Source organism: Sparus aurata, chromosome 12 (genome assembly GCF_900880675.1).
Source record: "Sparus aurata chromosome 12, fSpaAur1.1, whole genome shotgun sequence".
Taxonomy (NCBI): domain Eukaryota; kingdom Metazoa; phylum Chordata; class Actinopteri; order Spariformes; family Sparidae; genus Sparus; species Sparus aurata.
In genome coordinates, this window is record NC_044198.1 from 20,113,066 (window position 1) to 20,140,521 (window position 27,456).

Below are 27,456 nucleotides of genomic sequence, written 5' to 3' on the forward strand. Positions count from 1 at the left end.
GGGTCTACCAACCGATTTTAAGATGGTCTCCCCTATTGTCTTGATGAAGGTCTTTGTACTGAAAGGTTATTATTAAAATCAATTCTTGATTGCAACTTAGGTGAACGGTGTGCAGGAGTTTTTTTGGGGGGTTTTTTTTATCCTGATTACACTGATTTTAAAGGTACTTTTTGTAAGAAAAGTTGATTTTTGAGTCACATTCCCAACTCGTCAAAAACTGACGCTGTGGGATGGCGGCCGGCCCGACCGACAATCAGCATCTGATGGCAAAAAAATACACTTTTCTTACCAACAGCACCTTTAAATTTGCTTGTAGGCTACTCTGATCACATTTGTTTGTATTATTATTTTGCCTGTGTATAATAGGGTGCTAAATAAATAACCCTACCTTGGCTTCTTGTATTTTGAGTGCAATTAATTCGCCAAAAAAAAAGAGAAAACACATAACAAATAAAGTTAAAGGCGAGTACATCGCGTCACGATAACATCGCTGCCGTGACTCCTTCAGATCACGATAATGGCGTGGTGAGAAATCTAATATCTTGCTGGAGCTGCATCCTGCACAAACTAGGTTACTACATTTTAATCTCCATTACTGTGTGCAAGGGGAAAAAATGCTGGAGTATATAATCCATGCCTCCTTGTGCATCACTTGACAGCTCTGTGTAAATCTTGCATGCTGCCCCCCTCCATCTCTCTGATGCACCACCACACTTATCTGGTTTGTCACAACTCTTTGGGGTTGGGATTGAAACACGCCCATCCCCTTGTTGACAGATCGGCGTGGCTAATTCCTGACGCAGGGGGGCGCTGTTACACTGGCCGAGGTCTCGAGCCCGAGTCTGGGTTCAACACATTAACGTGTGTGTAGTGTGTGTGTGTATGAGTGAGTGTGTGTGTGTATATCCAGTGAAAATTACCCGGAGACGGACTGAGACAGTTTTTGACCGTACCAATGTGTGTAGCCTATAAATATATGATACCAACCCCGGCGGAATCCTCTCGCGGACACAAGAGCGTATCGAAAATGAGGGAATAATCGGAGGAGACACACGGCCGAGGCTCGTCTGTAGCTAACGTTTTGTTGAACTGCGAGTGGGATCACACAGCTGCTGGCTACGAAAATGTCGGGAAAAATAGAGAGCAAGCAAGGTAAGTCCTGCCCGGCTAGACTGGAGCCACACTGCTCCACCTCGGGACACTGTATAACGGGATCCCAACACACGGGGCACACGGATGGTTCTCTGTGGGGCGATACACACGTTAAATGGGGGCTCCGGATAGCGCTGGACGAGTATATCCAGCGTAAATGGTGGTTTAATTAGGCCTTATGGATTGTTCTTTCCTCGGCTATCCAGTTAAATATAAAGGCGACACCGTATCGGCTAGCTGGATTTAGCTAATGTCTGTCACTGGAGCAAAACGGCTTTTGTGTTCTAAAGGGATAGCTTGTTAACTGAGAGGTAAATGAATGGCGTTGTTATTACTCCAGATAGGACATGGAGGGGGCTAGCTCTAGCCGACACAACACCGTCTGGATGTGCTATCATCCCGGACGCTCGCACGGCACTTCACCGGCATTTCACCATTCACTCTCAGCTCTCGTAAATACACCCCTGGTCTGATTGTTTGAGAGCATCGCAAACACTCAAAAACAAATCTCGTTTTTTTTCTCCACCTTAGTGAAAAAAAATAATAACATTTTTAAGACGGTTTATAAAAAGCATTCTGGGTTTTAAATTATTTTTCTGCTTCACAGTCGGCCGTTAGCTAACATTTAAGGTTTGTAACGGTTGCTAGCGACAGCTAAAGGTTAGCTTTGCCCAAGCTAGCGCTAGCTGCGTTGTTGCCTAGTACACTGGAGTTGTGATGCGTTCACGCCCAAGACTGGTGTGTGTATTTGTGTTGTGTTCCTTTCAGCGTTGTGCACGTGGCATTTTTTCTGCAGCTTTGACCCTCTTTTTGTCTACTTGTTTAGTCTGCTATTGTGTTTGCGGCTTTTAAGTGGAATAGAGCGCAGTAAGAGCTAGCTTGAGGAGGTGGGGGGAACAGGGTGGTCTCTCGGTTATGCCTTTGGAAGGAAACTTTATACCCGCCAGCTACACTTGCATCCCACTCCACCAGCTGTCTCCCTGCTTCGCTCCACATACAGTCCTGTCCGGTGATGCCTGCAGTAAATGGACACACACACACCCCAACACCAACACACACACACAGTCAGATCCCAGTAACAGGCGGGGAGGGAGTGTCATCCACCACTAGCTCAGTCATCTTCATAGGCGTAAAAGTTTCCGATTCCTTTCGTGTCTTGCAGACAGATGACTACATATGGTCACAGCTAAATGAAAAGTCAGAGGCAGTGTGTTTTTCTTTTCTTTTTTTTAATGTGGTTCAGCGATGAGTTAAAAGCTAATAAAGTCTCCAGTGAATGTGGCTATGTCCCAGTGTACCCCAATCCATCACTTCTCCCTTGCATCCATTGTCTCTTGTGGACCCGGGTCACTTGTCGGCCTGTTCTCTTCCACATGTACCCCATCGATCCCGTATATTTCTACCCAGAGGACACGCTGTGCCGGACGCCAGTTAAATGGAAACAAGAAGCAAAAAGCTGTGAATTCATGAACTGCTGGAGACATAGCTTCAGTGTCAGCCTCTTAAGCCTTCTCCTCAGAGAGAAAGAGAGAGAGAATGTGTTGTAGGATTTGAGGAAATAGTTGGTGTTAAAAAGGAGCCTGTTGTCTATGTGGGCTAAGGCTGCGGAGACTCCACAGAAAGGGGACCAGTTTTAGACCTTGACAGAAGGAGATTAATTCACTGGTGCCTCGAGGAGCAAATTAAAAGGGAAAAAGATTTGGAGAAATAAAGTACTCGCCTGTAAGTAGGGATTCCTGCACACAGATCAGGTCCCGGGTTGGGGTTTAAATAACGATGCAGTGCTACAAAGATGTGACATGCAAATGGTTACCATAGCACACAGAGCAAATGGGACTATCAATGCACACATGGACACCAGGAGACTTATGGCCAGCATTTCTTCCGGAGCAGCATCAACATGCTCTCTGATCACCATAGAAACTCTGTCCTGCTGTCACTTGTCCTCTTGCTTCGGGGGTGTCGGGTTAACAGTAGCTCTGTCTACAAGGACCCTAATATTCAACCAAAAATCTGACTAATAACCCAATCAGGATAAAAACATCTAATGTAAACACCTCACTCAACGGAGACTGATCCAAGCCGACCTGATTTGAATTAATTTTCAGTCACATCAAGAGGGGTCTTGTGAGGCGACGTTGCTTCCAGGAGATACGAAAACATCTGTCTGTGGCGTTTTTTTTTTGTCGGAGATCTTTAGATATTTAAAGATTATTGGGCGCCTTGGTGGTCGAAAGGCTCAAAAACAAAGATGTGTTCAAACAAGTTGAGGAGATGAACGGAGACGTGATCCACCAAGCCAGAAGTGCACATTTTGTTCCCAGGACACAATAGGACTCCACCTTGAACACTTTATTAACAGCTGTTAACGAAGGAATTATTTAAACAATGTCACTTTTCAATAAAGTTGTGGGAAAAAAACATATTCTTTTGCTATATTTCTGGTAGATTAGCAGCTTCACAGCCTTGCTTATGTCAAAAAGTTATATTCTGATTAAATGTTTTGGTGCATTTACACCATTAAGTTGAAATCTGTAATCGGTCAGATTGAAGAAATATTACCTGTTTAGAGTTGCTTCTGTACCCAGTTGTGTGGAGTAAGGATATCACCTCTGAAGAAATCATGTGGGTGGTTTATTCCGTTTCAACACTGAACCCCAGCCTCTGTATACGCACCCACATGACATCATCACTCAGGCAGCCCATAAACAGATTCAGTGTCTGTGATGGTGCTGCCCAAAAGCCAAAAGCAGCAGACAGCAAAGTCACTGCGATGCCAGCGTCAGAGAAAATGAACAGGATGGAGGAGACTGAAAATATGGGGGTGTACGTGTATGCGTTCACACTTTGTGTACCGTGTTGTACTGGTTTAAATGGACTTTGAGAATTAATAATTCTCGCTGCCTGTTGCCAAAATATGTGCAGACTATAAAATCAGTTCAAGTCTGAAGATAACTGGAAGCTTTGAAGCTCAAATATCTGGTGCTTTTTTTCCATGCCGTGTTGAGAAAGTACCGCACTGTGACCCGAGTAATGGCACATTTATAAAACCATGTGTTAGTGCTTATGCATGGATCTTGTGCACACATTTGCCACTTAGTACAGTGGGATTTTTGTTTTGCCACTGTTAGATTTCTATCAAAAAAACTGTCTTAGATGTTTATTTTGTATTTGACCTTAAAGCAAGAAACAAGCCTTGATTGGGACCCTTTTTTCTTTTTTTTGCAGTTGCAAAATGCGTGTGTCTTTATTTACCACACACAGACTGGGATTGTGACACAACATTTTTGGCATGACAGTGTTGCTTACAAAGTTGTGGGAGTAGCGCAGTGTTTTATAATTAGCCTGTAGACTCTTCTCTCACTGGTCAGTCAATGGTAGTAGCCAGCCTCAGCGGAACTGATCCATCAGTTCCTTATTTTAGGCTCGCTGCCCCCCCGACCCCCCTGCATGGCGTGTGAGTGTGTATCTGTGTGTTGTTGCCTTCGACAGGGTTTAGCTGCAATGCAAAGAGTCGACTCTCAGGCATTCCTGGAGTTAACACTGAAGTGTAAGTCATTTTGATGGCTTTGTGTTTGCTAAGTGGTTACTGCATCACTTCAGACTGAAATATCTTCTTGTCTGGCGTACAGAAATAGCAAGCCCCGCATGCCTTAGTCACCAAAACTCTGAGCAAGAGCAGAAGTAGCCGTGATTACAAAAGAGTTCCCTGGATGATTAGGTTTACGCACATTGCTGATGAGTGATCCAAGTGTTGCACAGGGCAGGCTGTGGGTCTTGGTTTGACATGCTGCAATTTTGAGGTTTGATGGCAGAAAGCATCTCAGCCTCCCTCTCCCACAGAATGAGAGGCTTGCTGTTCCCATATAGGTTTAGCTGTGTTGTAATTAGGTTTTTTTTGTGTGTATGGGAAAGCAAAAAAGGGGGTGGGAATAGAGCTTAGGGAGAGAAAGAAAGAGGGCGGGGGAAAAAAGGTAGAGCATTGATGGGAATCAAGTCCCTGCACAGAGAGAGAATCAGTGAGAGAAATGGATGGATTACATGTTGGGTAATTACTGGAGTGGACTATCAATGAGCAATGGAAGGTCTGTGAAGGCAATCAGGTTTTTGTAACATGACTATTATCAAGGCCGTTCCATCTTCAGCATCTTCGAAAGAGCTCAAGACGACCGTTGAGATTGTTTTCGGAGATCTCGTGTCTAATTCAGTACGAATTCTCCACCTTCATCTGTGCTCTTGAGACTTCTTTCTCAAAGGGGCTCATCTTATGAGATGATGCTTCCCCTGATCTCTCTGCTGTGTGTTGGCCTACATGCCAGAGAGCAGGTCGTTTATTCCCACAGGTGGCCTGATCACCACCTCTCGTCTGTTCAGTACATCCCAACTCCAGATAGCTGTGGGTTGGACCCTCTCCAGGACCACTGATGTCAGCTCAGATGGCTTCACTAAAACGTTCTGTCCAGGATTATGTAATTCTCGCTGTATTTACAAGAAGAATTATTTAATAAACAGTCGGTTTGGCAAAAGTACATCACTTTTCAACTTCCCTCCGTGCTATTTGTGGAACTTTCCTCTGAAGTGCTACGTCGTGTGGCTGACTCAAGCCAGGATGATCATGCGGACCAGATAGTTTGTGACTAACTCTCAGCCTTGTGCAATTGAGTGATGGCTGTGAAAATGCTCGCCTGATCGACAAGTCATCAGTATACAAAACGTTTAGCCATCAGCAGCACTCCTGGAGCAGTTGCTGTGCGGACTCTTGGATGGGCAATATAAGCTGGAGGGGCCAGGGCTCCTCAGAGGACACAGACTCCTCTCTACAGGGGGATCTAGATGAGGACACAGGTAAAGACATGCAGATCTATACAGGCCTTTTCCTGGTAGACTGTGAGACCTGGCTGTTTTCTCTTTAATGCTGATGTTAGTCAATTGCTGTAGAGTTAAGTGGATTGGGACAATTTAGCCTGAAATGGTTAAATGTTTTGCATTTTATTTGGGTATTTAACTGATAAACATAACGAACGAAGAAACTGGATATTAGCTTTTTATGATGAAACTCCTTGTTTTTCTCCACAATTCAAATAGCACAGAGCCTAACCAATTCAGAAAAACAGGCATCAAATTCTGAAATGTAAATGAACAGGCCAGAACACAGACTCTATTCATAGGGCTCAGTTTGACTCACACAGTTACCGGAGTAGCTTGTTGCAGAAGTTTCATGCACACTATAAATTTATTCAACAGTTTTTTGGGGGAAATAAATGCATGCTTGCATTGTTTTTTTGGAGGGGAAGCGTACTTCTTTGTTTAAGGCTGTTGTTGGAGCCGTCGCCAGTTTTGGAGCTTTAATGCAAAACCAGCTCGCTGGCAGAATGAAATGCAGGGGACATTCCTCTCTGTGCTTTTTGTGTCGTGTGGCTTTATAGAAGGTGCTCATTTTCTCTGCTGAAGTCTTGGGTGGACCCAGCCCAAGGAGGCTGCTCTGCAGGGCCACAGCCTTCCATCACAGGCTGCCTCTCTGCCTTATCACCTCCACAGTGTGTAGACAGAAGCCATAGCTTCTCTAATCTGGGCTCATCAGGTGAGGATCTGCCTGTGTGCCAAGGTGCTATAGTCTTAATCCAGTTACACAATACAAAAATTGGTTTTGGTTCCTCTGTGGTCTTGCTTCACTGTGGCAGCTTAGCTAGTTTGTTGATCAGCATGTTGGGGTTAACACAGTTTGATTTATTAATGTTTATAGTGAGTTTGTCCATCTCCCATTAAGCTGTGTGGACACATCCTCCCTGGTGAGACGGTAGCACATACAGGCTCCATAATTAAGGTAGTTGAGTCCATCATTGTGTAATTGCACAGTGCAGAGTGCCATAATACCCTGTTTTGCAAACACGGTATGTGGTACACTCAGCCTAATAAATCTGTGCATTTCAGCCCAGACTCAAATATTTGTATGGGTGTGTGTATCGCGACGGTCTACCCTGACCATCTCTGTCTCTGTGACTATGATGACCGTCACTGGGGTCCGTCAGAGTGAGTGATGTGTTTCAGCAGATGTTGTTACAGATAAGGAGGTCCCAGTTAAGCCACAACTGAGTTGCTAATGATGTTTTGAACTACTGTAAACAGCCCTGGCTGCAGTGAAGATCCACCAAAAGGATCAGCAAGAAAATGATTTAATTTTCTAATCTCATATAAACTGAATCCTGTCACCTGACACCAATCTCAGTGCCTTTTCGCAAAGAATGCAGCTAACTAGGTTTGCTAAGTCCCCTGTGAAATATGGCGATAGATGATGACACAGGTTTTTTTTAGCCTTGGTTTTACTAGGTGTATCTGATAATGTATGTTGTTGTTCTTCTTAGAACATCATATTAAATGTTTCTCAAGGACCATCATTTCAACATAAGTCCACAGTTCAAGCAGTCTGTCTTTATCTATTGATATTTTTACACTTTTAACATTTTACAGTTTCTTACAGCTTTACATATTATTTCCCTTTTCTTCTCAGTTCTTTGCTGTTTGGTTAAGTTTAGGGAATATACAAATTGGTTTAGGCAACAAATTCACATGGCCATGTTAAGGAAAAGGTACTTAAAAATACTTCTACAGTGTTAAACATGTTTGAAAGGATAACGTCTCCCATTTTTCCAGTCTTTTATCCCTGTGCAAAGCTATTGCATTACCAAACGCAATCGGTCAGTTGCAACAAAGGTCCTGAAATAACAGTGATTATGATTTTCCAGGAACAATACCAACACAGCGATATCAGAGTTGCCATAAGGCAGGAGATGCTTACCAGCTCACAACTGTAGGCAAAGTCACTTCCCACTGGTACTCTGACAGCAACTTCCAACTGTCCAACTGCAGTTCAGCTCTCTCATCCTCGCTGAGTGAGCATCCAACAAACAAACCATTTCAGATTAAGAAGTACCTTTGTCTGTGCCACACATGTCCTTAATTTATTTGTGCTCAGCCTCTGAAGCTTGAGACAAAGTTAGCTGGCTGGCTATACTGAGAAAGCTAAAGCAAGAAAATGCAAATTACAACTGCATGATTAAAGAAACATCATTGTAACCCAGTGTAGCCGAGCAACTTGGGATCACTGACTGAGCTGGTTCAATCTAAAAAAATAAAAACAGGACATGGAGATGTAGTGCATTAACCAGGAACAACAATTTATTTTTATACGTTCTCCCACATGTCACAACTCCTGCCTTAAAGCAACTGCCTTAAAGGATACAGTCCCCTCATACTTACTTTACTCATTTTAGGGGACAAATATTGTAACTGAATTGTTCTTGGATACACTGGAAGTTTTTGTTTTTTAATCCTGCATCCATTGAATACACTTACTGGAACAGGTGTAAAGTCATCTTTAATTAGACGCTAGAACTAAAACAGCAGAACTGAGAACCACTACTGAAACTTTAAATGTGTTCTATGGTGTTTTCTTTCAGTTCTTGTTTTATAGTGAGATTTCAATTGAGTTCATGTTTCAGCGTCCAGAAATCGATGTTTTCCTAACGTTCCTCTCACAGCTGCAAGTAATGGATACATATATTACCATTTTAAACCTGAGCCAGTTATTGGCCACGCATTTTGTCCAAAAGAAGACAGAGTATTGCCATTAAGCACTACCTCTGATAGCATGTCAGTTTGATTGAATAAACCCAGTGCAGTGCATGGTTATTTAATGCAAACAAGGTGATGGTGACCAATGAGAATGAAGGGAAGAAATACCTGTATACATTTTGCTGAAGTAAAGTGAGCAGCAGTGAGAGTCAGATAAAGTGAGCGGCCTTGGTGTGACTGAGAGCAACAATTTCAATGGCTGCCGGAAAATGTGGAGATCCTGAAAAAAAGAGTTTCATGTCAAGCTGTGTGTGTGTGTGTGTGTGTGTGTGTGTGTGTGTGTGTGTGTGTGTGTGTGTGTGTGTGTGTGTGTGTGTGTGTGTGTGTGTGTGTGTTCTTGTGTTGAGTGTGTCAAATCATTCAGACCCCAGGGTGCCATGGCTGGGTCAGGGAGCTGGCACACAATGAAGGGGATGTCCCACAGTTGCTGCCAGTTTCCGATGCCAGTCTAAATCAGGAATGGAGAGAGAAGTTGACATTGCTTGAAAAGAAGTCAATGCTGTTGTCAAGGCATATGTGGGTGGGTGTGTGTTTGTGTGTGCGGTTTGTCTGGTTACGTAAAGGATTCTGAATCTTTGGTGTGATATCTTTTTATCATACCCAAACAGTATGACACACTTTCAGGCAGACGCACACAATGTTTATTCCCTCAGTGACTATGACCGAGCCTGTCGCCCTGTGGGCAGAGGATGGACTTTGTCTCCCTTGAGTGACCCACTTTTTTGTAGACGTCATACAACGTCAGTGAGAGAACACATCTTTACGATGGCAGTAAAACACCCAACAGTGTGCCTATATGAGCTTCCAGAGGAAACTGTGAAATATTTGATAAATTGAATTAAGTTCCTGAAATCAGTGACCTTTCCCTCTCAACGTTTCATTCAGCACACACTCTGACTTTGTGCTATAAAGCTATCGTAGTCTCACTGAAATGAATCCATCCATCCATATTTTTTAATCTTGATGTTATGGCACCAAGTGTGTGATTTGAATTAAAACCACAATCCTTTCATTGTTAATTCTCTTAACATGAATAGATCCTTGGGTTCATCTTATTTCCTTTTGCCTCATTATTGTCTTTCCCTTTGATTCCACCGGGCACGTCTCTGATACCTGCCGTGTGTGCCGCTGTTTTGTTCCATCCTCCGCGCAGCTTCATATCCCACTGGGAGCGTTTCAGAAGTGGGGCGCCATGCGTACCTGATGTTGTTCACTTGCTCAGACTGAGTTTTTTCCATCATTTCTCCTTGTTTTTTTGTTTTTTTTGCTTCAACTGTGGTTGAGTGGGCTATGTAGTTCTATCGTTTCATTACTTACCGTGTGTTTATTGTTATTGTTGCTATTTACATTATTGTTGATATTTATACTTTGTTGTGCTGTATTTTTATTCAGCAAATTGATTGGATGCACTGCTCCGTTCTGCTGTCTGACTTCCTGTCTGGCTCGATCTGCTCTGTGCAGAATCACTCAGGTGTTAATTTCAGACCCTGTAAACAGGAAAGCTATAACCTTGGTAACGCAAGCACAGTGCTTCGGCTTACATTAATCGTGTTGGGCTTGAGTCAGTGTTGGACTTATGAAACAGAACATCTGTCATGTTCGGGTCAGCGGCCGGTTACTGCTCTCTCGGACTTGGTCGGGCTCAGACAGAAAAATGTGACCAAAGCTGCACTCCCGCCAGGACTAACAAAAACGCTATGCTTATGATCCATTTTCAATTATGTTAGGAAGTGATATCAAGATCAGGCAATCAGTCTTCCTGTTTATCTTTCAAAGAATACCTGATTTTCACTAGATGTAATGTCATCTAGTGAAAAGAGACGCTACAGCAGCATCTTGTGTCATGATGTTATGCTGGAGCTGGAATATTTGCAATCACGTTATCATCAAATGCTTCCTGATGGATCTCCTCATCATGATTCTGCCTGTTGCATTGCCATTTTCACTTCACATCATGCACAATCTGACTTTTTATTAATTAAACTATAGAAGAGGGGCAACCTGAGCACACATGATGGATGGATTTGATCGTACCAGATGTGTTTTTAAAATTGTCCACAAATATAAATGGAAATGCACACACGTATTGAAGTCTTCTAACACAGACATTGTGCAGACTTTGTGCAGCTGCAGCATGTCTGCATTCACAGGAAGACCAGAGGACAGAACGTCAGTCGATCAATAAAATCGCTGGAAGATGATATGCAGTTATGTAAAGCTTCACAGTAAGGCTGCTGGATGATGTAATGTGTGTATCCTTTTTTTTTTAGATAATATAACATCAAAAATAAATGTGCTCCTATTGATTGATCTGACCATAAAATGCATTAATAAAAAAAATTGGCATCTATATTTTTTCTTCATTTTAGCTTACTATCGAAGCCCTGATCCCAAGTGACCCTCAACAATAGAGCTCTCACAGTCTTCGTCCCGCCTAAAACTCACAAATCAAGTTCCTCCCAACTTTGTTCTACTCTAACACTCAGTTTTAATGTGGAAAAATGTCAGACCACAAAAGAGACTTACAATCGCAACGCCTTTTAATTTACTTTTTTTCAAAAAGCGTATGACACCACATTAGACTCATCCCAGAAGTGGTAGATCAATGTTTTTAATGAAATAAATGAACAACATAAATTTGAAATCCTCAGGCCATAAAATATAAAGCACATGGCCACAGACTCTTATGCTTTCTTCGACAGCACTGGCATAGAGAAGCATGTGCATTGTTGTATTTCTGTCCATGATGATTCAATAAGCTGAAAAAGAAGTAAAGTTATTTCAGAGCGTGTTGGATTATTCACCGCTTACATAGTTTAAACAACCGCTGCCTAATCATAAGTGGCTGTGCGTGGGCGAGTCTTGCTCTTTGTGACACATCTGTCATCAAAGCCTATTTTTGAGGAGCCGTGAAACAATCTCAATGTTAAGACGTCGGTTTGCCACAGTGCGAGATTGGATGTATTATTTGACATCCGTCTGTCGGTGCTGTCCAATGTGGTGTGGGTGCGCAAAGTGTCAAGAGGATGACAAGTAGCCCGGCGTACAGACAAGATGAGCTTTGTACAGCGCTTTAACACGGGGAGAGTGGTACCACTCCACCCTGCTTGAGGCCATTTACACACAAGAACGCTATTGCTTATGCTTCTCTGTCTGTATCTGTCTCTGTCTTGTACTCAGGCAGTGAAGTGATTGGTTCTCTTGTGGCTGTTTGTCTATGTGTAGGATCAGTCTCCTATCTCAAGTGCTTTATAGTGCCTGTTTGCCTCTCCCTCTCATGCCAAACAGCTGCCGTTCACTGAGAAGTCTGAATTCATCTTGGTGGATCACAGGGTTTTTCGCTGTCGCAGTGTCTCTGTTCTCGTGCTGCTTGATGTTACAGATACTGACAAGCCGGGTATTTATAGCACTTTGTGTTTCTTTAGTCTATTGGTTTCACCCAAGGTGAACCTGCTGCCTGCCTGCCAGTCTGTTCTGACTTTGCCAACACACTCAGTTCAGAAAGCGCACTTTAAATGGAAATCTAGAAAATGCAGTAAACCACTGTAACAAGAAGGTCACTTGAAGGAGCAGACTGCTTTGAGCACGTTTCTGTCTGGTGGCTGTGCGTAGCAGTGGGCTTTCTTTCTTTGTCTAGGTGTGTGTGCACTGTGCTATTACGCCTTGCCTGTTTAGGTGAGGTAAGTTGTTTTACAGGGGAGCTGTAGGTTCTGTAACCAGGCTGCTCTGGACTGTGAAGTCTGTCCAGAAAAGAGGGAGCGGCTCTCAGTGAGGTAGACAGGGGACAGGAAACCGTGCCAGTGGCCTCGGCGTCAGGGGGGAAGGAACGGGAGGGGTACCCAGGATGGTGTGTACGTGTGTATATATATGCGTGTGTGTGTGCATGCTGTGTGATTTCCCGCTTTCAGCCCTTTACTTCACATGTGCTTGCCCTGCCCTCCAATAAAACATTGTAACTGTGTGTCACTGCCTGTCGCCTCACCCATTCCTCATGTCACTTTACCGAATCATGAGCTGTCACCACTCAGTAGCAACATGACCCACATTCAATATCAGAATAAGGGCTGAAGCTAACAATTATTTTCATTATTGATTAACTACGATTATTTTCTCAAAATAAGCGAGTAATTGTTCGGTCTTCAAAATGTCTCAATTATTTTTTAGGGTTGTAAGTTTTTGTGTCAAATTTCCCATTTTTACTAAAAAATGGTAAAAAAAAAAAATATGGTTTCTTATATCTGCAGCACTGTAGTAGGTCATCATAATGCTGTTTTGTCACACATCTAACCTTTTATTAAATCAAATTTCAGCTTCTTGTAATTTGGATATTTTTTCTGTTCACGTTGTGATTTAGGTTATATTATGATTAATTGTGCTGTCCTAGTCTTGTCCAATAAACCCTTGCAGTAAGAGAACTGAAGCATAATATCACATAACACACAGAAAAACAACAAATCATCGAGTTGAGTAGACTTTTTGTACAACACAGTGCAATGAATCTGCCTTTCCCACGGGCATTTTTTCTTCCTCATTAACAAAGACGTCATGATGTATCATAGACGATTGCGTTGTATCCAGTATTGCAGAAGTGCTGTATTGTGAGTAATTCTGTGATTCTCAGACAAATGATTGAAAAGCACGAACTCGGATACGTTTCACATATTGGTTAAAAAAAAATGACACAACTATGTTGATTGTTTAACAGTTGCACATTATTTTTCAGTCGAATAACTAGTTGATTATTTAAATAATGTGTCAGCTCTCATAACAGTCATTGCATCTTTCTACTTAAAGAACAGTGAAATAACAGTAACTAAAGGAACGGTTAAAAAAAACCTGAGGTTGCTAATTCTGTAACCACTCTTCTCTGAAAACTTGAGTGAGCAGTCTTATTTTGGCCATACAGTGAGATACCCGAACAAGAGCATTGTTTTGAACAACCACGCCTCTGCTTTGGGATCTGCAGTGTGCTGATGTGCTCTATTACTCACACAGTTTACATTTATCATCATCCCAGCAAGGATACTTATTCTTTAGGTCAAACCATGATACAGTAAATTAGCCCATGTGAGCGTTATTTGATATCAGTTTTTCCTCCCTTCCTACAGCAACACACACCTTTTCTTCTGCTTTGTTGTTTGCTCAGCTCTTTTGTCACCGTGCCAAACAGTGTGTGGGGCTTTATAGTTTTTTTTATTTTACAACTGGGGCATCAAAAGCTTCCCTGCTCATGTGCTGTATAGACTACATTCTGTTTATTGTCGATGCTGTTGAAAACCAGGCCCTGTGGCATCCCCTCTGCAACCTTTTGCTTGTGGTTCAATAGATTAGAGGGATGCTTTGTGTGCTCATTTGTTTCTGTCCGGGGATGTGGATGTGCATTGTGTGCATGCGTGTGCCTGTTGTACATGGGACAATTGAGTGACCTAGGCCTCAGGGCTCCCCTCGATAGCTTTCAATACAACCTCGTTGAACTCCTGTGCCAACTGCACCCATTAACCAGCTCCAATAGTCCATCCAGTGCCCACTATGAGACCTTAACCCATGTTAAAACCTGAGACTGCCAGAGAGTGGGGTTTATTTGAATAGTCATAATAACAGCAGTTTGCAGTTTGGCATAATGCAGTATTGTAGGTGCCACATGCACGATTGCTAATAAATCCCTGTTAATGTAGTTGCAGTTACACACAGATATGCTAACATAAAAGGGAGGTGTGAAAGAGTGGCCTTCAAAAGCAGTGGAGCAGAGGAATGATTGAGTAATCATAATAAAGGCAGCTTGGGGGTCGGGGTTAAAATGCAGTCAAGCCGACAGCGGTCCCTACAGTAGATTTTCTTTTCTCAAACCCGCAAATGTGGTGTCTTGACGTAACAACACACTTACTAGAAAAGGGGAAATGTGGGGGCTGCCAACAGTAGTACCAGTAAGAATCAACCACCAGTGAGAGCAGCAGTCGGAAGTATGCACAGATATCAGACAAGACGCTGTTAACCCTGGCCAGAGACGGCATTGGAAGAAGGATTACTGTTGCCTTCGTAGTCAACAGAGGAGGCATTGAGGCGAAAGTCCTGTAAATGTTTATGCCACCACACAATACACAGGCCTAATGGCCTACATCTGACACAGTATAGACCTCCGCGTCACAGTCTTACTGGATCGAAAAATGTACCGATCTGAGTGGGTGGTTTTTATTCCAGAGACAACTTTCATTGTCCTCATTGATAATTAATTGCTTGACCGAAACAGTTCATGAAATGTCTCCCTTTGGAGTAATACTGTGATTATGTTTCACATTACCGACTGAAATGACTAATCTTTCTCATGGTGAACTTTAAATACAACCACAGGAGCCAAAGTCGGCTTCCCCTGTGGGGTATTGCAGAAAATCCCCACCAGGACTGACTGTTTATTTCTGTCGTCCATGCATCAAAAGTTTACCTGTCCGCTATTTGACAAACAGCGATGAGCACACCTCTTTAACTTGCAGATGACATTTATTCACCATTAGCTTGAGGATAATTATTAAACCGTATGCAAGTGTTTTGTAGATTTACTCTGACTGATGCACATTTTTTTTGCAATTAACACTCAAATGTGGTCATCAAGCGCTTATGAAAAAGATGCGTATGAGGCAGGATATTTTACAGTTTATCTGTAAACTTCACTGAGAATTTAACAATAACATTACCCTGAGCAACTTTTTCTGTATTATTTGGTGTAAAATAAGTTTTTATATCAGCGTATATTGGACAACATATACCAAGATATCTATATATCTCTGATCGGCTAATATCTGCTGACCGATATATGGACTCTAGAAAACTTACGACAAAACACAACAAACGTCTGCATTGCGTACAAAAAGACGTGTATATATAAAGTATATATGTCCTTTGTCATATATAATTAACAGTAATGGAACAGAAAGCACTATCCTCATGAGCAGCACACCAGCTCTTTTCTTTGTCAGGGGATGTCCTTCCCTCTGCTAGAAAAATGAACATGTCAGTGAAACTCCAGCCATGTATAAAGCCTGACTTTCAGAGTCAACAACAAGTATTTCAAAGCTTCATACCGACCCATACCCCCAGTATCGACACATCATCAACCACGTCTCATCTGCGAGCTGTGTAATTATGGAACTGTGAATAGTCTGTTCTAACCTCAGCAGCCTTGAGTACAAGCGAGTAGTTTATTTTAAGCTATGTTATGACTATAAAACATTATGTTTGTTTCTGCCTCAAACCTTATTTTTCTCTCACTGGACTACAGCAGTATTACCCAGTGACTTTGCGTGAGAAAAATTGTTACAATATGTTGCTGAAAGCCGTTGTTTTATTGCCGTTAATGGCAGAAAATTCAGACAGTACATCATGCATCGTGTGATCCCTGCATGTCTTTATAAGTGCCATTAACTTACACATTTCCTTGCTTTTAATGTGCAGCAAAAAGCATTGCCAAGAACTATAGAAAGAAAATGGTACTATGATGTATTATAGCAGAAATGCATGGTGTATTTTTTACTTGTTTTGGTGTACAGAATAATACATTTTGTCCCATTAAACTCCACTCTAGATGTGATAGAAATATTTGAACGTGTTGTTGTCTAACTTTAGCCAATCATCCAGAGAAATAAGAACACAACACCCGATAAATGAACTCAAGAATGCGAGGTGTGTCACCAAGAGATTAGGCTTGGTTTTGTTCTTATGTGCCTCTACATGCTGCTTGTTGCTTATTATGCTTTAATGCAGCATATTTTCTTACCCACTGATAATTCTAGTTTCAGTTCACTTTGCAGATACGTCACACAGTTTTGCGTGAGACTGTTTGATCAACTGGGACTCAGTTCGCATTTGCATTTTGAATGTTATTCTCCCCCCTCTTTTCTAAGCTTTCCAGGCTAAAATAACCCATCAAAAGTGGAAAAAAGAGAGAAGAGGGAGGAGGGTATTTTTGATATTCTTTTTATCTCATAGTGCGATCTCATGACTCATGCAGGTGATGATGTCTTGTTTACAATGCCGGGCTTTCCCTTTTATAAATGTAGTCTCAATCATCAGTCTGCTGTGTCTCTTCTGTGGTTAGATTTGAGAGCAGATGGCACTAGCACTTGCATGGAAAGCGACTGGTTTTCTATTTTTTTTCTGTTGCAACTAGGCTGAACATGGGTGACCAAACACAGCCTCACTGAGCAGCTATGGATCTGGTTTGCTGTTTTGTAATATGGATCTACGTTATAGATCGCCTTGTGTTGGATGGCCATGTTCTGGTAGCCATGGCTGTCCATGCCTTCTGTTCCCATGCAACCAAGCACGCAGAGCGCCTCCATCACCACATTGATATTTGCTCCCGGCCATTGACCCATGGATGGTGGGGCTGCTTTACCAGTCATTGACATACTGAGGGGGCATGTTTGTGCATGTTATTAATAGCATAAAATATTGGCTGAAGTAGATTTTTATACAAGAAAAAGATGTCAGTGTCTTGAACAAAAGGCACAAATCCTTTTCATCCAGACAAGGATTGAAATAATGGTATAGTTGTAGGCTTTGGTTTAACAAACCATGTAATAAACACAGTCTGGACCAGTAGTATAGTGGCTCATATCAATTGAAACGCAGATACTGATTTATCGCCAATATCTGCTGATATGTGTGACTGATCTACCAGTCAGGCTGTAACTGCACAGGGTAGTTAAGCTACTTTCTGTTGCTGCAGTTAAGTATTCATTTAGTGATTCATCATTGCCCATTAGAAATCGCTTATAGTTTATTGTAATCCCTCATCTAATTCTTAGGAAGTCAAACTGATTTGTTTATTTTAAGACTACAGAAGTCATTGGGAAGGAAGTGGCTGAATAAATCCAGTACTGGGTCAGTTAGCATTGATGATTTGATTGTCCACATGGAATTCATCTTCTGCGTCTCATTTACTCATTTGTTAAGTGAAATACAATAGATAATAAGTGGACTGAGCCCTTAGCATCCACTGTATCTCATTTACTTACCCCAGTAAGTGGACTGGATGCTCTCAGCCTTCCTGGGGCTCATTGTTGAGCAGCATACTCAAACAGCACAGCTGGAAGACTGTAAAACCCACCACTGGACTTCTTCCTCCATTACTTCTCAAATCAACCATTAACCAGGGCCATGCTCCATACCGAGGCTTCCTCCACTCCCTGCCATCCTTGGACTGTAACTTGGCTTGCAAGTACACGAACTGAGATTGCTGCATCCTATAATGCTATTTGTTGATAACCAAGGACATAAAGGGGATTCCTATTAAAAAATAAAACACAACCAGCAGGAAGCCAGCCACTACAATGGAGAAAATAAATAATTCACTAAGTACTTAACTATTTCCTGTTGAATTTTCCTCTCTTTCCTCTCCATTTTTCTTCCCGCCGTTCATCCCACGTGCCTCAGGCTTGCATTCCATACTATTGCTTCACAGCAGGTCCTGCCTGTGGAGATATGATACTCTGCGGTTTATGTTTTACAGTGTAGCAGACTGTAAGTCGCTCACTATGTCGCCAGTTTTATAGACAAACAAGGCTTCACTGCAGGCAATGTTGCTTATCAACAATGCACCATGTATTTACATATAGCCCAGGGTGGGGTGTCTCTCATTTTCATAACTTCCACTTATGTGTTTCAAGAATTAATGTATTCTGTGTCTTAACATGACAGTATTTAATATGTAACACCAGTTATTGTCAACGCTTGTTTGGAGTAGGCTCTCTTTTAAAATCTGCTACATGTGAGTAAAGACAGTCACATTTTTATTCAAGCTAGCAACACAGCTTTAGGTATGGGAGGAGTATGTCGATACGTTGGTCCGGACTGAAATATCTCATCAACTATACAACAGTTTGCCATGAAAGCTGGTATTGATATCCATGGAATATCTGTAGCTAATTTTCACTATAGGTCCAAAAAATTCGATTCAGGACAGCCCTAGTTAACATGTTGGCATGCTGTCATTGGCATTTTAGCTCAAAGTAAAGCTGTGCCCATTTACAGACACAAAGGGCTTTAAGCATGGCTGACAAGTGTTGTTTACATTGAGTTGTGTAGCTGTTTAGAGCAGAGAGTGCTGTACTATAAAGAAATGCAAGTTGAAATTTGAAAGGAGCAGGTTAAAAATGAATTCTCCACATATCATTTCAATTCTAGCTGTCTTTTTTTGCTTTTATGAGAAGATTCTCAACTGAAACTTTACACAGCATCAGATTAGTTACCCCCTTACCTTCTTCCCTCTTCAACAGCTGGCAGAGTGACCTTTTTGACTCTTGTTTCAGTCTTTTAGCAGGCTCAACAAGCCCACATACGCAGGACTGGCACACTTTCATTGGGCAGTGCTCGCGGAGGGGAGTTCAGCAGGAGGTGACAGCTGTGTGTGTAACCTTAAGCACAGCCTCCCCTGTATCCCTCCACTCAGTTTGCATCCTATTCCTAGAGTGAGGGGGGGTGCGGTCAGGGGCCGACCAGCTGTCCTGTATAGATCACACACCTGTACTGGACGAGAAGCAGATCAATCTGCCAGCCTGTCAGATCTGAAGAAGATCATATGTTACTGCTCATTATTTGTGTCATAGGGAGCACAACCAGCAACTGGGATTCTGGGACTTCCTACTCAATATTTTACTGTTCAGAAGTCTAGTCAGACAGCAAGTTTTTTGGCTGTTTTCATTTACTTTGGCAGCCAGATAAATAACAGAACGGCAGGGGAAATCCATGTTCATTTCTAAAAAGTAATATGAGTTGATAGTTGCTGTGTGTCTGAGTTGTGGTATTAGAAAAGCCCTTGGACTGGTGGAATTTCCACAGAAAGATAACAGATGTAACTGGCTGGCTGCTATTTTTCAGTTATCTGACAACAGATTTAAATCTAGAGGTCTTAATTGGCAAATGTGAAAACATTTGAGCTCAGTGAAATATACACAAAATCAATTTAAGGTGTATTGCATACATTTAACAGTGTGTGCATTTGCCAGATGTACCCATACATCTGCAGTTCTGGTGTGTGTATGTTTGTATTTACTTATAGTGTAATTAGGCTTTCGAGACAATCCAACAACTGGAGGGCTCTCGGGGACTCAGCTATACCAGAGTTGTGTGAGAACTCTCCCAGGCTTTGTTGCAGAGTCGTTCAGACCAGAGTGTTTGTTTTAAACATCCCCAGGGCCTTTAAAAAGAAGCAAAGTGTTAAGGCAATTTAAACGCCTCCAAAAGATATTTACATACTAAATCTTTCTCCATTTGTTCTTTATCTGATTTTAGTGACTCCCTGATTTATTTTCTATTTCCTGCGCCCTTCATAGCATCTTGAGTAATCTGCAAAACTAGAAAGACAAACAAAGAAACTGTTTATTATTTAATGGTGTAGCGCTATGATATTCACGAAACCTTTGATTGTAGAACTGTAAAGTCATCGCACTGTCTGTATTCTGCAAGTGACTGCTGTGAGGTTGCAGTACAATATAGTGAGGCTCGGGGGAGGTGTGTGTGTGTGTGTGTGTGTGTGTGTGTGTGTGTGTGTGTGTGTGTGTGTGTGTGTGTGTGTGTGTCTGTGTGTTCAGATCTCTGTGGGACTGTTGCAGCTTACAACAGAGGAGACAAACCTCACCCTTTATGGAAGTGTAACCACACTTTACTGTTTACCAGGCCGCCTCTGCTGCTGTATTGCGCTGTATTTATATGGAATGGGAAAGAACATTGGGAGCCATTAGCAGGCATCAACAATTTAAAAAAAGTATTATGGACAATTGGTTCAATTTTACAGTATATTACAGCATCGGTTTGCAGCTCTTCTTTGTTCACTAAAAACCCAAATATTGGCCACAAAGAGCCACACCAGCATGAAGGCGTGTTTCAACATAGGCAGCTGAAAAAAATTAAGGAAAAGAAATGCTTTCACTGTGAGGCTTCTTTCGGTCTTTGAGTCCAGGGCTAGTCAGATTCAGTGTAAGAGACATTACAACCAATGACATCACCACCTCATAACTCTGGACGGCAGCAGGCAGGCAGCTGGGGAAAGCTGGGAGGGGATGGCCGGCCCGTCTCTGGTGGAGGAGTGGAGGGTGGACGCTGAGAGGCGTACATGACTATAACAGAGCACTTCACTGTGTTCACTGTATTCTCTCCCTCTGACTGAATTTCTCTCTTTCACACTGTTCATTTCTTTCGCTTGATGATGTCATTTCCATGCTGAGCCAGACTTCCAGCGAACTCTAGAGGGAAGGCGGGTGGAGGTGGTTTTTTTTTTCTGAGAAATGAAGCGAGAGGGAGGTGTTGGGGAACTGAATAGGAAGCAAAGGAGACGGGGGACCAGCCCCGTGTGGATGATAAACAGCTGAGCCACGGGCGCTGCAATGGTGTCTGAGGGACCAGCTGTATCGATCATGGCGGTGACTCATTGTGCTGATGTCACTGCTTCTCAACTCTGGGACTTTGGGTTGCAGCTGTAAACTCACACATAGTCCTTTTGGGACAGCATGTTGTGATGTTAGCCACAGTCCCCACACTTGTGCCAGGGATTCGGGGGAAACAAGGTCAAACAGATAGGATTATGTGAGACTAAATCCATATGGAGGCCCGCTGCGCAATCAAACGCATACGGGTCGCTCTGCACTCTGCCATAGTGTGAAACCTTGCCAGGATAGCACCCTAGAATGCGGCAAAATTGGCTTACACAGGTACGTATAGCCTCAGGATACAACAACAACTATCCTCTCACACCGTCAGCCCTAGCATTGCTGTTCTGACTCTATTTAGGTGCAGTAAAGCAGCACAGCATCCCCTGTGGCCGAGCTACAGAGTATTGATCCAGACAGCTGTTGAGATGAGCAGGTTGTCGCAGGGTCTTCGCTGTGTCTGGCCGACAAGCTGAGTTTGTATCTCTTTATTCCACCAATGGTGTGAATTGGAAAAAGGAGATCACACACACCTTTTAACACCAACACGAGGAGACTGTTGTATGGTGGGTTTACCTCTGCAGTGACATAACTGGGCTACTAATAAAGTTTACAAAAAGTCTACATCAGGCCTGTGCACGTCATGTAACAGTTAACGGAGCTGACATGAATGTAGTAATAAGTTCGCCTTACACATGTATGCGAGAGATTTAACCTATTTGGATGTTAAGAAGTAGGTCAAATGCAGATTAAAGGTGACACCGCAGTCATGAGATATCCAGTAACTTAGTTTATTGAATCAGCCACGCACCATTAGTAACCTGCGGAACAGCCAGTGTCGATTTATTTTTGCACATCGAGATAAAAAGTGCAGTGTAAAACCAGAGCCGGAGGGGGCATGCATGCCTCATCACATGTATCAGCAGGAAACTCCGCTGGAAGCGTTCTCATCAACATTTTTAATGACACACACAGAGCCGTCCTTGGCTGCCTCAGCAAACTTTGGCTTTTGCTCCGACTGAGGGATGATGAGGATTAGGGGTGGAGGGAAACAACAGTAGGGTGGATATGTGCATGGCATGTGGATCGATGGTGCAGATGAAAGCACCGCCCGGCTGAACGTCTAGTTTGAGGCGTGTTTCTGCTGATGATTGCTATTCAGGATTCAGTGTTTCTCTTTTGCTTGTTTTTTCGCCATGTTATTCACTTTCTATGGGGTTCTATTTTAAAGAATAGGTGAAAGTGATCTATATGTGCCAGCCAAACACAAAACACACTCAAAAGTCCCACTAGTCCTGTTTCTTACTAAGTTCTTACTGTCCATTTCCATTTACTGTATGCATAGTGTCCTTTCAAAATAAACTTGCTTTCTTCTAAACAAAGGAAGAATAATATTCAAGTTCATTACAAACACAAAATTGTGCATTTGTCATTTATATCATTTACACATTTATATCAACCCAGAAGGATTCTGCCTGTTTTTGGGGAAAAGAAAGGGATTTTAAATTGGAATAAATGCCCTAAAAATTAGTATATCTTATAGTCAATAGGTGGGTAAGCCATTGACCAACTGTCAGATCCTGCTGCCATCAAGCTGGGGGGAGATTACACTGGGTACAGGTGTAATGTTGTTGCTGATAACACCCATGCTTCCAACAGACTCCCTACACTGTTATTAGTATTTATCCTCTGAGTTTGGTGTGGAGATAGAGGGAGGGGGGGCAGAGAGGTGAAGGGAAAGACAGCGAGCGAGCAGTCAATTCTCCTGGGATCAACAGAGCGGGGGACTCTTCTCTTCCCCAGATGCAATCAGCACTCTCTACAGTGAACGAGTGGGCTTCTGCTAAATTACTCTTCTGTTATGAAGCCTCTCTCAATTATGTACCATAAAGCAATTTTCATCTCAGCACTTACCAGAGTATTTTATTATAAACACACTCTTCTGCTCTGTCCTTGTCTCTCTCTGTGTGCGCTTACACATCTGCTGGAAGAGGCTCTATGACTGTGCCTGTTCTGCAGATTGATCGGTGGAAGCAAAAGAGATCAAATGAAATGTGGGTGTTAAAAATACCTAGAAATGGATATGCAAATGATGTTTTCCTTTCCTTTAAAATACCAGTCTTGTTCTTGTCGCTGGTGTTGAGCTCTTCACAGATGAGTGGCATTGTGTGATAGTGACATCAACACTTCACTGTGCCATCTGGTTTTATCTCATTTCCATTCTCCCCCTGACAATATCTACCCTCCTCGACTGACCACTCAACCTTTTCTGTTTTCCCTCCGTCCACAGACTCGCAGAGGTCCCATCTGTCCTCCTTCACCATGAAGCTGATGGACAAGTTCCACTCTCCCAAGATCAAGAGGACTCCTTCCAAGAAGGGCAAGCAACTGCAGCCCGAGCCAGCAGCCAAGAGTACAGAGAAACCTACCAACAAGGTGTGTGTGCGGTCATGTAGCAGAAATTATAATTGCGTGTTGTGGGAAATCCACCTCTTTCCCGCCTTGTTCAGTGTGTTTGTTTGCCTATTTGTGAAACGATTGTCTTCCTGTCTTATGTTTTGTGCTCCTGTACTCCATTGTGTCTGTGTGTGTGCAAGTCCTCCCTGCTGGTTCCCACAGCTTCCCAGTCGCTGTGGCGGCTGGCTGTGCTACAGCAGGTGTCTAAACCTATAAAGACATGAATGGAACTGGGCCGCTTCCTGAATGAACTCCTCCGCTCCCTCTTAAGGCTTTTGGTGTAATGAGTATATTCCCCAACAGTCCTGCTGTGAGAGACTAGAGAAGCTGAAAGAGCCCGTTGCTGTAGTACCAACATGGCTCCAAGCCACATCACTTGATAGATAGTGCTTTGAACTGCAAACCATGGGAAAAATAGAACCACAGCAAAGAGCCCAGACTGTTGTGATGGTCCAAATACTAAACGGGGTGTTGAAAGTATTTCACTGCTTACTGTTTATGGTGTTTAAAGTCCCATATTAGGTTTCATGTTCATATTGTATTTTGGGTGAAAAAAAATATTAATTTGCTTTAATGTTCATAAAACACGTTTCTCATACTGTCCATATTCAAATATTCACAGATTTTTACATTTATCTGATACCAGATACCTCTGGGAAAACGCTTTATACAGTCCCTCCAATTTCATACACGTAGCACAGCACAAACTTGGATGATGGGGTGTCACGAGGAAAAAAATATGCAGCCACGCCTCAGAATTCAGCCATCATTTCTATAGGAAGTATCTTCCAGAATATGTAAGATATTCTAGGTTATACACAATCAAGGAACAGAGTTGATGTTTGATCAAATATACGTATTTTAGCTCTGGACCAATATGTCAGCTATTCAATGTGTATTACCATACACCAATTTAAGAATTTACTGCCATATACTTGTCCCTGTACCCTCATCTCTCTATATTTCAAGGTATTGAACCCAGGTTTTGCAAAATTGCATCATTTTGCTTTGCTGCACTTGTAAAGGGCCTGATTACATCAGCCTACTATAAGGCTGCATGTTTTATAAAGCAATCGCTCAGTTGGTGAGTGTACTGTTAAGTGCTCTGATCAGTCGACTCTCGCAGGCCTAAGCAAGCACTGCTCACCTTGTTTCTGCCTCAGCACAGACATGTTTTTGCAACCATGGCCATTTCTTGGGGCAATGTTGTGGGCGGTGAGGGTGGTTGTGACATCATATATTTACAGGAAGTGCTGACTGCTTGTTTAAATACACATTTTCAGAATGTGGTCTGTGTGCATTTCCCCATGGGTTGAATGTTTTCATCCTTTCACAGTATTTAGGATGGAGACCTGCTTTATTATTGAAAAAGGAATGGAAATCTCATATTCTACAATATGGGTCCTTTAAAAAATCCTGTCAAGTGTTCGTAATCATCATTAAAGTTGTTTGGTTGTACAATTCTAAGTTGCTGTTCTGTGTTACTGCTTTGTTTTTCTAGAAGGTTAGTCGGCTGGAGGAGCACGAGAAGGAGGTAGTCAGTGCCTTGCGCTACTTCAAGACAATCGTGGACAAGATGGTTGTGGAGAAGAAGGTGCTCGAGATGCTTCCAGGCTCTGCCAGCAAAGTGCTTGAGGCCATTCTGCCTCTGGTTCAGGTCGAGGCCAGGATACAGCACAGGTGAGTGTCATGTTTTATGTAAAGATTTTGGTTCACATTTGTTAGCTGCCAATCCTGCTCGCCCCTGTGGTTTATAGCACAAGATAAAATATTTCCGATGCGTTAAAAAAATATACATAAATGAAGTCCTTTTTTGTCACAGTAGTATTATTGTATGACCCTCCATCACTTGTTCCGTTCCTACTACTGATGTAATAATTCACTATGAACCATTTGTTGATACATTCTCACCATTCTTGCCTCTTGACGTGACCTATAACGTAGCTGGAATGCATGCAGGACGTGTCAGAACTAGCATCATGTCGACTACCACTCACTGAGCTGCTCGTGAAGATTGATGATATGTTGTAGGAGACAACATCTCTCACCTCAAGGCTTCCTGCACTTGATGCCTGAAGCCCTTAAAAATTACATTTATGTGTTACTCACAGTCGATGTGGCAATTATCGGAAATTAATTTCACCTTCAGGATGTATGAACTGATAAACTCAGTCTGTTTTTCCTTCCCCTCAGGGTAAAGTAAACCCTCTCTGTGAAAGTAACCCTAGCTGCAGTTGTGTTTGGACTGTCAGGACATGTTAGAACTTCTCTGTCTTTGTCTTTGTGCCTTTCCCCATCCGTCAGTACAGATGAAGGTATGGAGGTCAGAGGTGACAGATTTTGTATCTCACAGCCCTGTGTTTAGAGCCAATTGATGGATCGCTGCTGCAGCGTTGAGAAGCGGCCATCTCTGGGGATTTGACCTCAGTCTGATGTAGTCAAACCCCAGTAGATCACAGTAGAAGTTTGTCTTTTTGGCAAATACACTACTGTACATCAAGTTACTATTGTGTGAAAAACATTGGAAGATGAATTTAACCAATTTGTTAACTGAAAGATGCTTAGAAGAGGTTTTTTGCCTTTCTGCTAAACATGCACCACACACTGCAGTGTTGGATTGTTTGCAGTGATTTAAATCAATATTGTCAAATAACTAGGTCAACAGTGGGTGTTACTCCTACCCGCTGCCTTGGCACTGTTAAGTTGATTAAAGCCCTTATTTGCCAAAAAGGTTAGCTATCAATCTCTTATCTGCAAACTCTACTCACACTGAGTGGTCACTCGTAGTCGCAGATTTCATTATAATATCACTATTTTTACTAATTCCCATTTTAACCTATAGCACTTCGCTTGCCTAGTCTTTCTGGGTCAAACCGCTCCACCCTTCCAACTGCTCCACCATCCCTCAAATCTTTCTGCTAACCCTGCGTAGCCACAGTTGTCTCCTACTCACTGTAGGGCAGAGCTGTGCAGACAGTGGATGGGTATTCCAGCACTGTGATTCAGATGCAGCATGTTGTAACAGGCCTGTGCCACACCTTGGCGCGCACTGTTCACTACAGGCAGGAACAACACCCCCGCTTCGCTTGTGTGGTTATACACATACTTCTGTCTGGACTAGCTAGCTTATCTCCAAGCTTGTAGTCAGGCATACCTCCACTTCCTAAATATGTAGCTTAAATAGATGATAGATATATGGAAGTGTATCATGTGCTCTTGATTCTGTGTGATTGTTATCACCTCCAGTCTAAGATGTGCCTTGTCCCATTGCTTTTTTCACACCCCTCTGTTGTGTCGTCTTGAATCATCCACCTTTCTGCACCTCTGGTTTCCATTTCTTTTTCTCCCTCTCATTGCTGTGGCTACTCTTACCCTTGGCCCAATGCTATTCTCACATCCTTTCAACAGTTCGGCGCTGTCTTCGTGCCACAACCGTGTGTATCAGAGTCTGGCCAACCTCATACGTTGGGCGGACCAGGTGATGCTGGATGGCATTGACCTGGAGGACAAGGAAAATGTTGCCTCTGTCACCAGTGTCATCAAAGCAGTATTGGATGGAGTAAAGGTAGGCCCCTTTGCTCATGGAGGAAATTAAAACAGTGTTCTCTATGTCCTTCTCTAGCACCACTAAAGCTGTTGTCCTTCTAATAACAGGAACTGGTAAAGTTGACCATAGAGAAACAGGAGCAGCCGTCACCCACCACCCCGAACAAACCTGCACCACCTGCTATTACCACAGCAGAGAGGTGAGTGCTCTCCAGAATACAAACGTACTCATTCAGCCACACTGAGTAGT

The 27,456-nt window shown here is 42.7% G+C and overlaps 1 protein-coding gene across 12 annotated transcripts in view; it reads left to right on the top strand.

Moving 5' to 3' along the window:
• Window positions 1-813: 813 nt before the first annotated feature.
• The window catches only part of rapgef1b (Rap guanine nucleotide exchange factor (GEF) 1b), a 45,528-nt gene continuing 18,885 nt past the window's right edge, over window positions 814-27,456 (top strand). For 8 of the 12 annotated variants that reach the window (XM_030435126.1, XM_030435135.1, XM_030435134.1 and 5 more), the window contains exons 1-5: window positions 815-1,152; window positions 23,494-23,639; window positions 25,162-25,340; window positions 27,069-27,225; window positions 27,315-27,406. In XM_030435126.1, the coding sequence (XP_030290986.1) occupies window positions 1,125-1,152; window positions 23,494-23,639; window positions 25,162-25,340; window positions 27,069-27,225; window positions 27,315-27,406 (602 nt within the window). In that variant the 5' untranslated portion in view covers window positions 815-1,124. Of the gene's footprint in view, window positions 1,153-23,493; window positions 23,640-25,161; window positions 25,341-27,068; window positions 27,226-27,314; window positions 27,407-27,456 lie in introns of all 12 variants that reach the window. The other 4 variants (XM_030435136.1, XM_030435137.1, XM_030435138.1 and 1 more) reach the window with 2 other exon arrangements.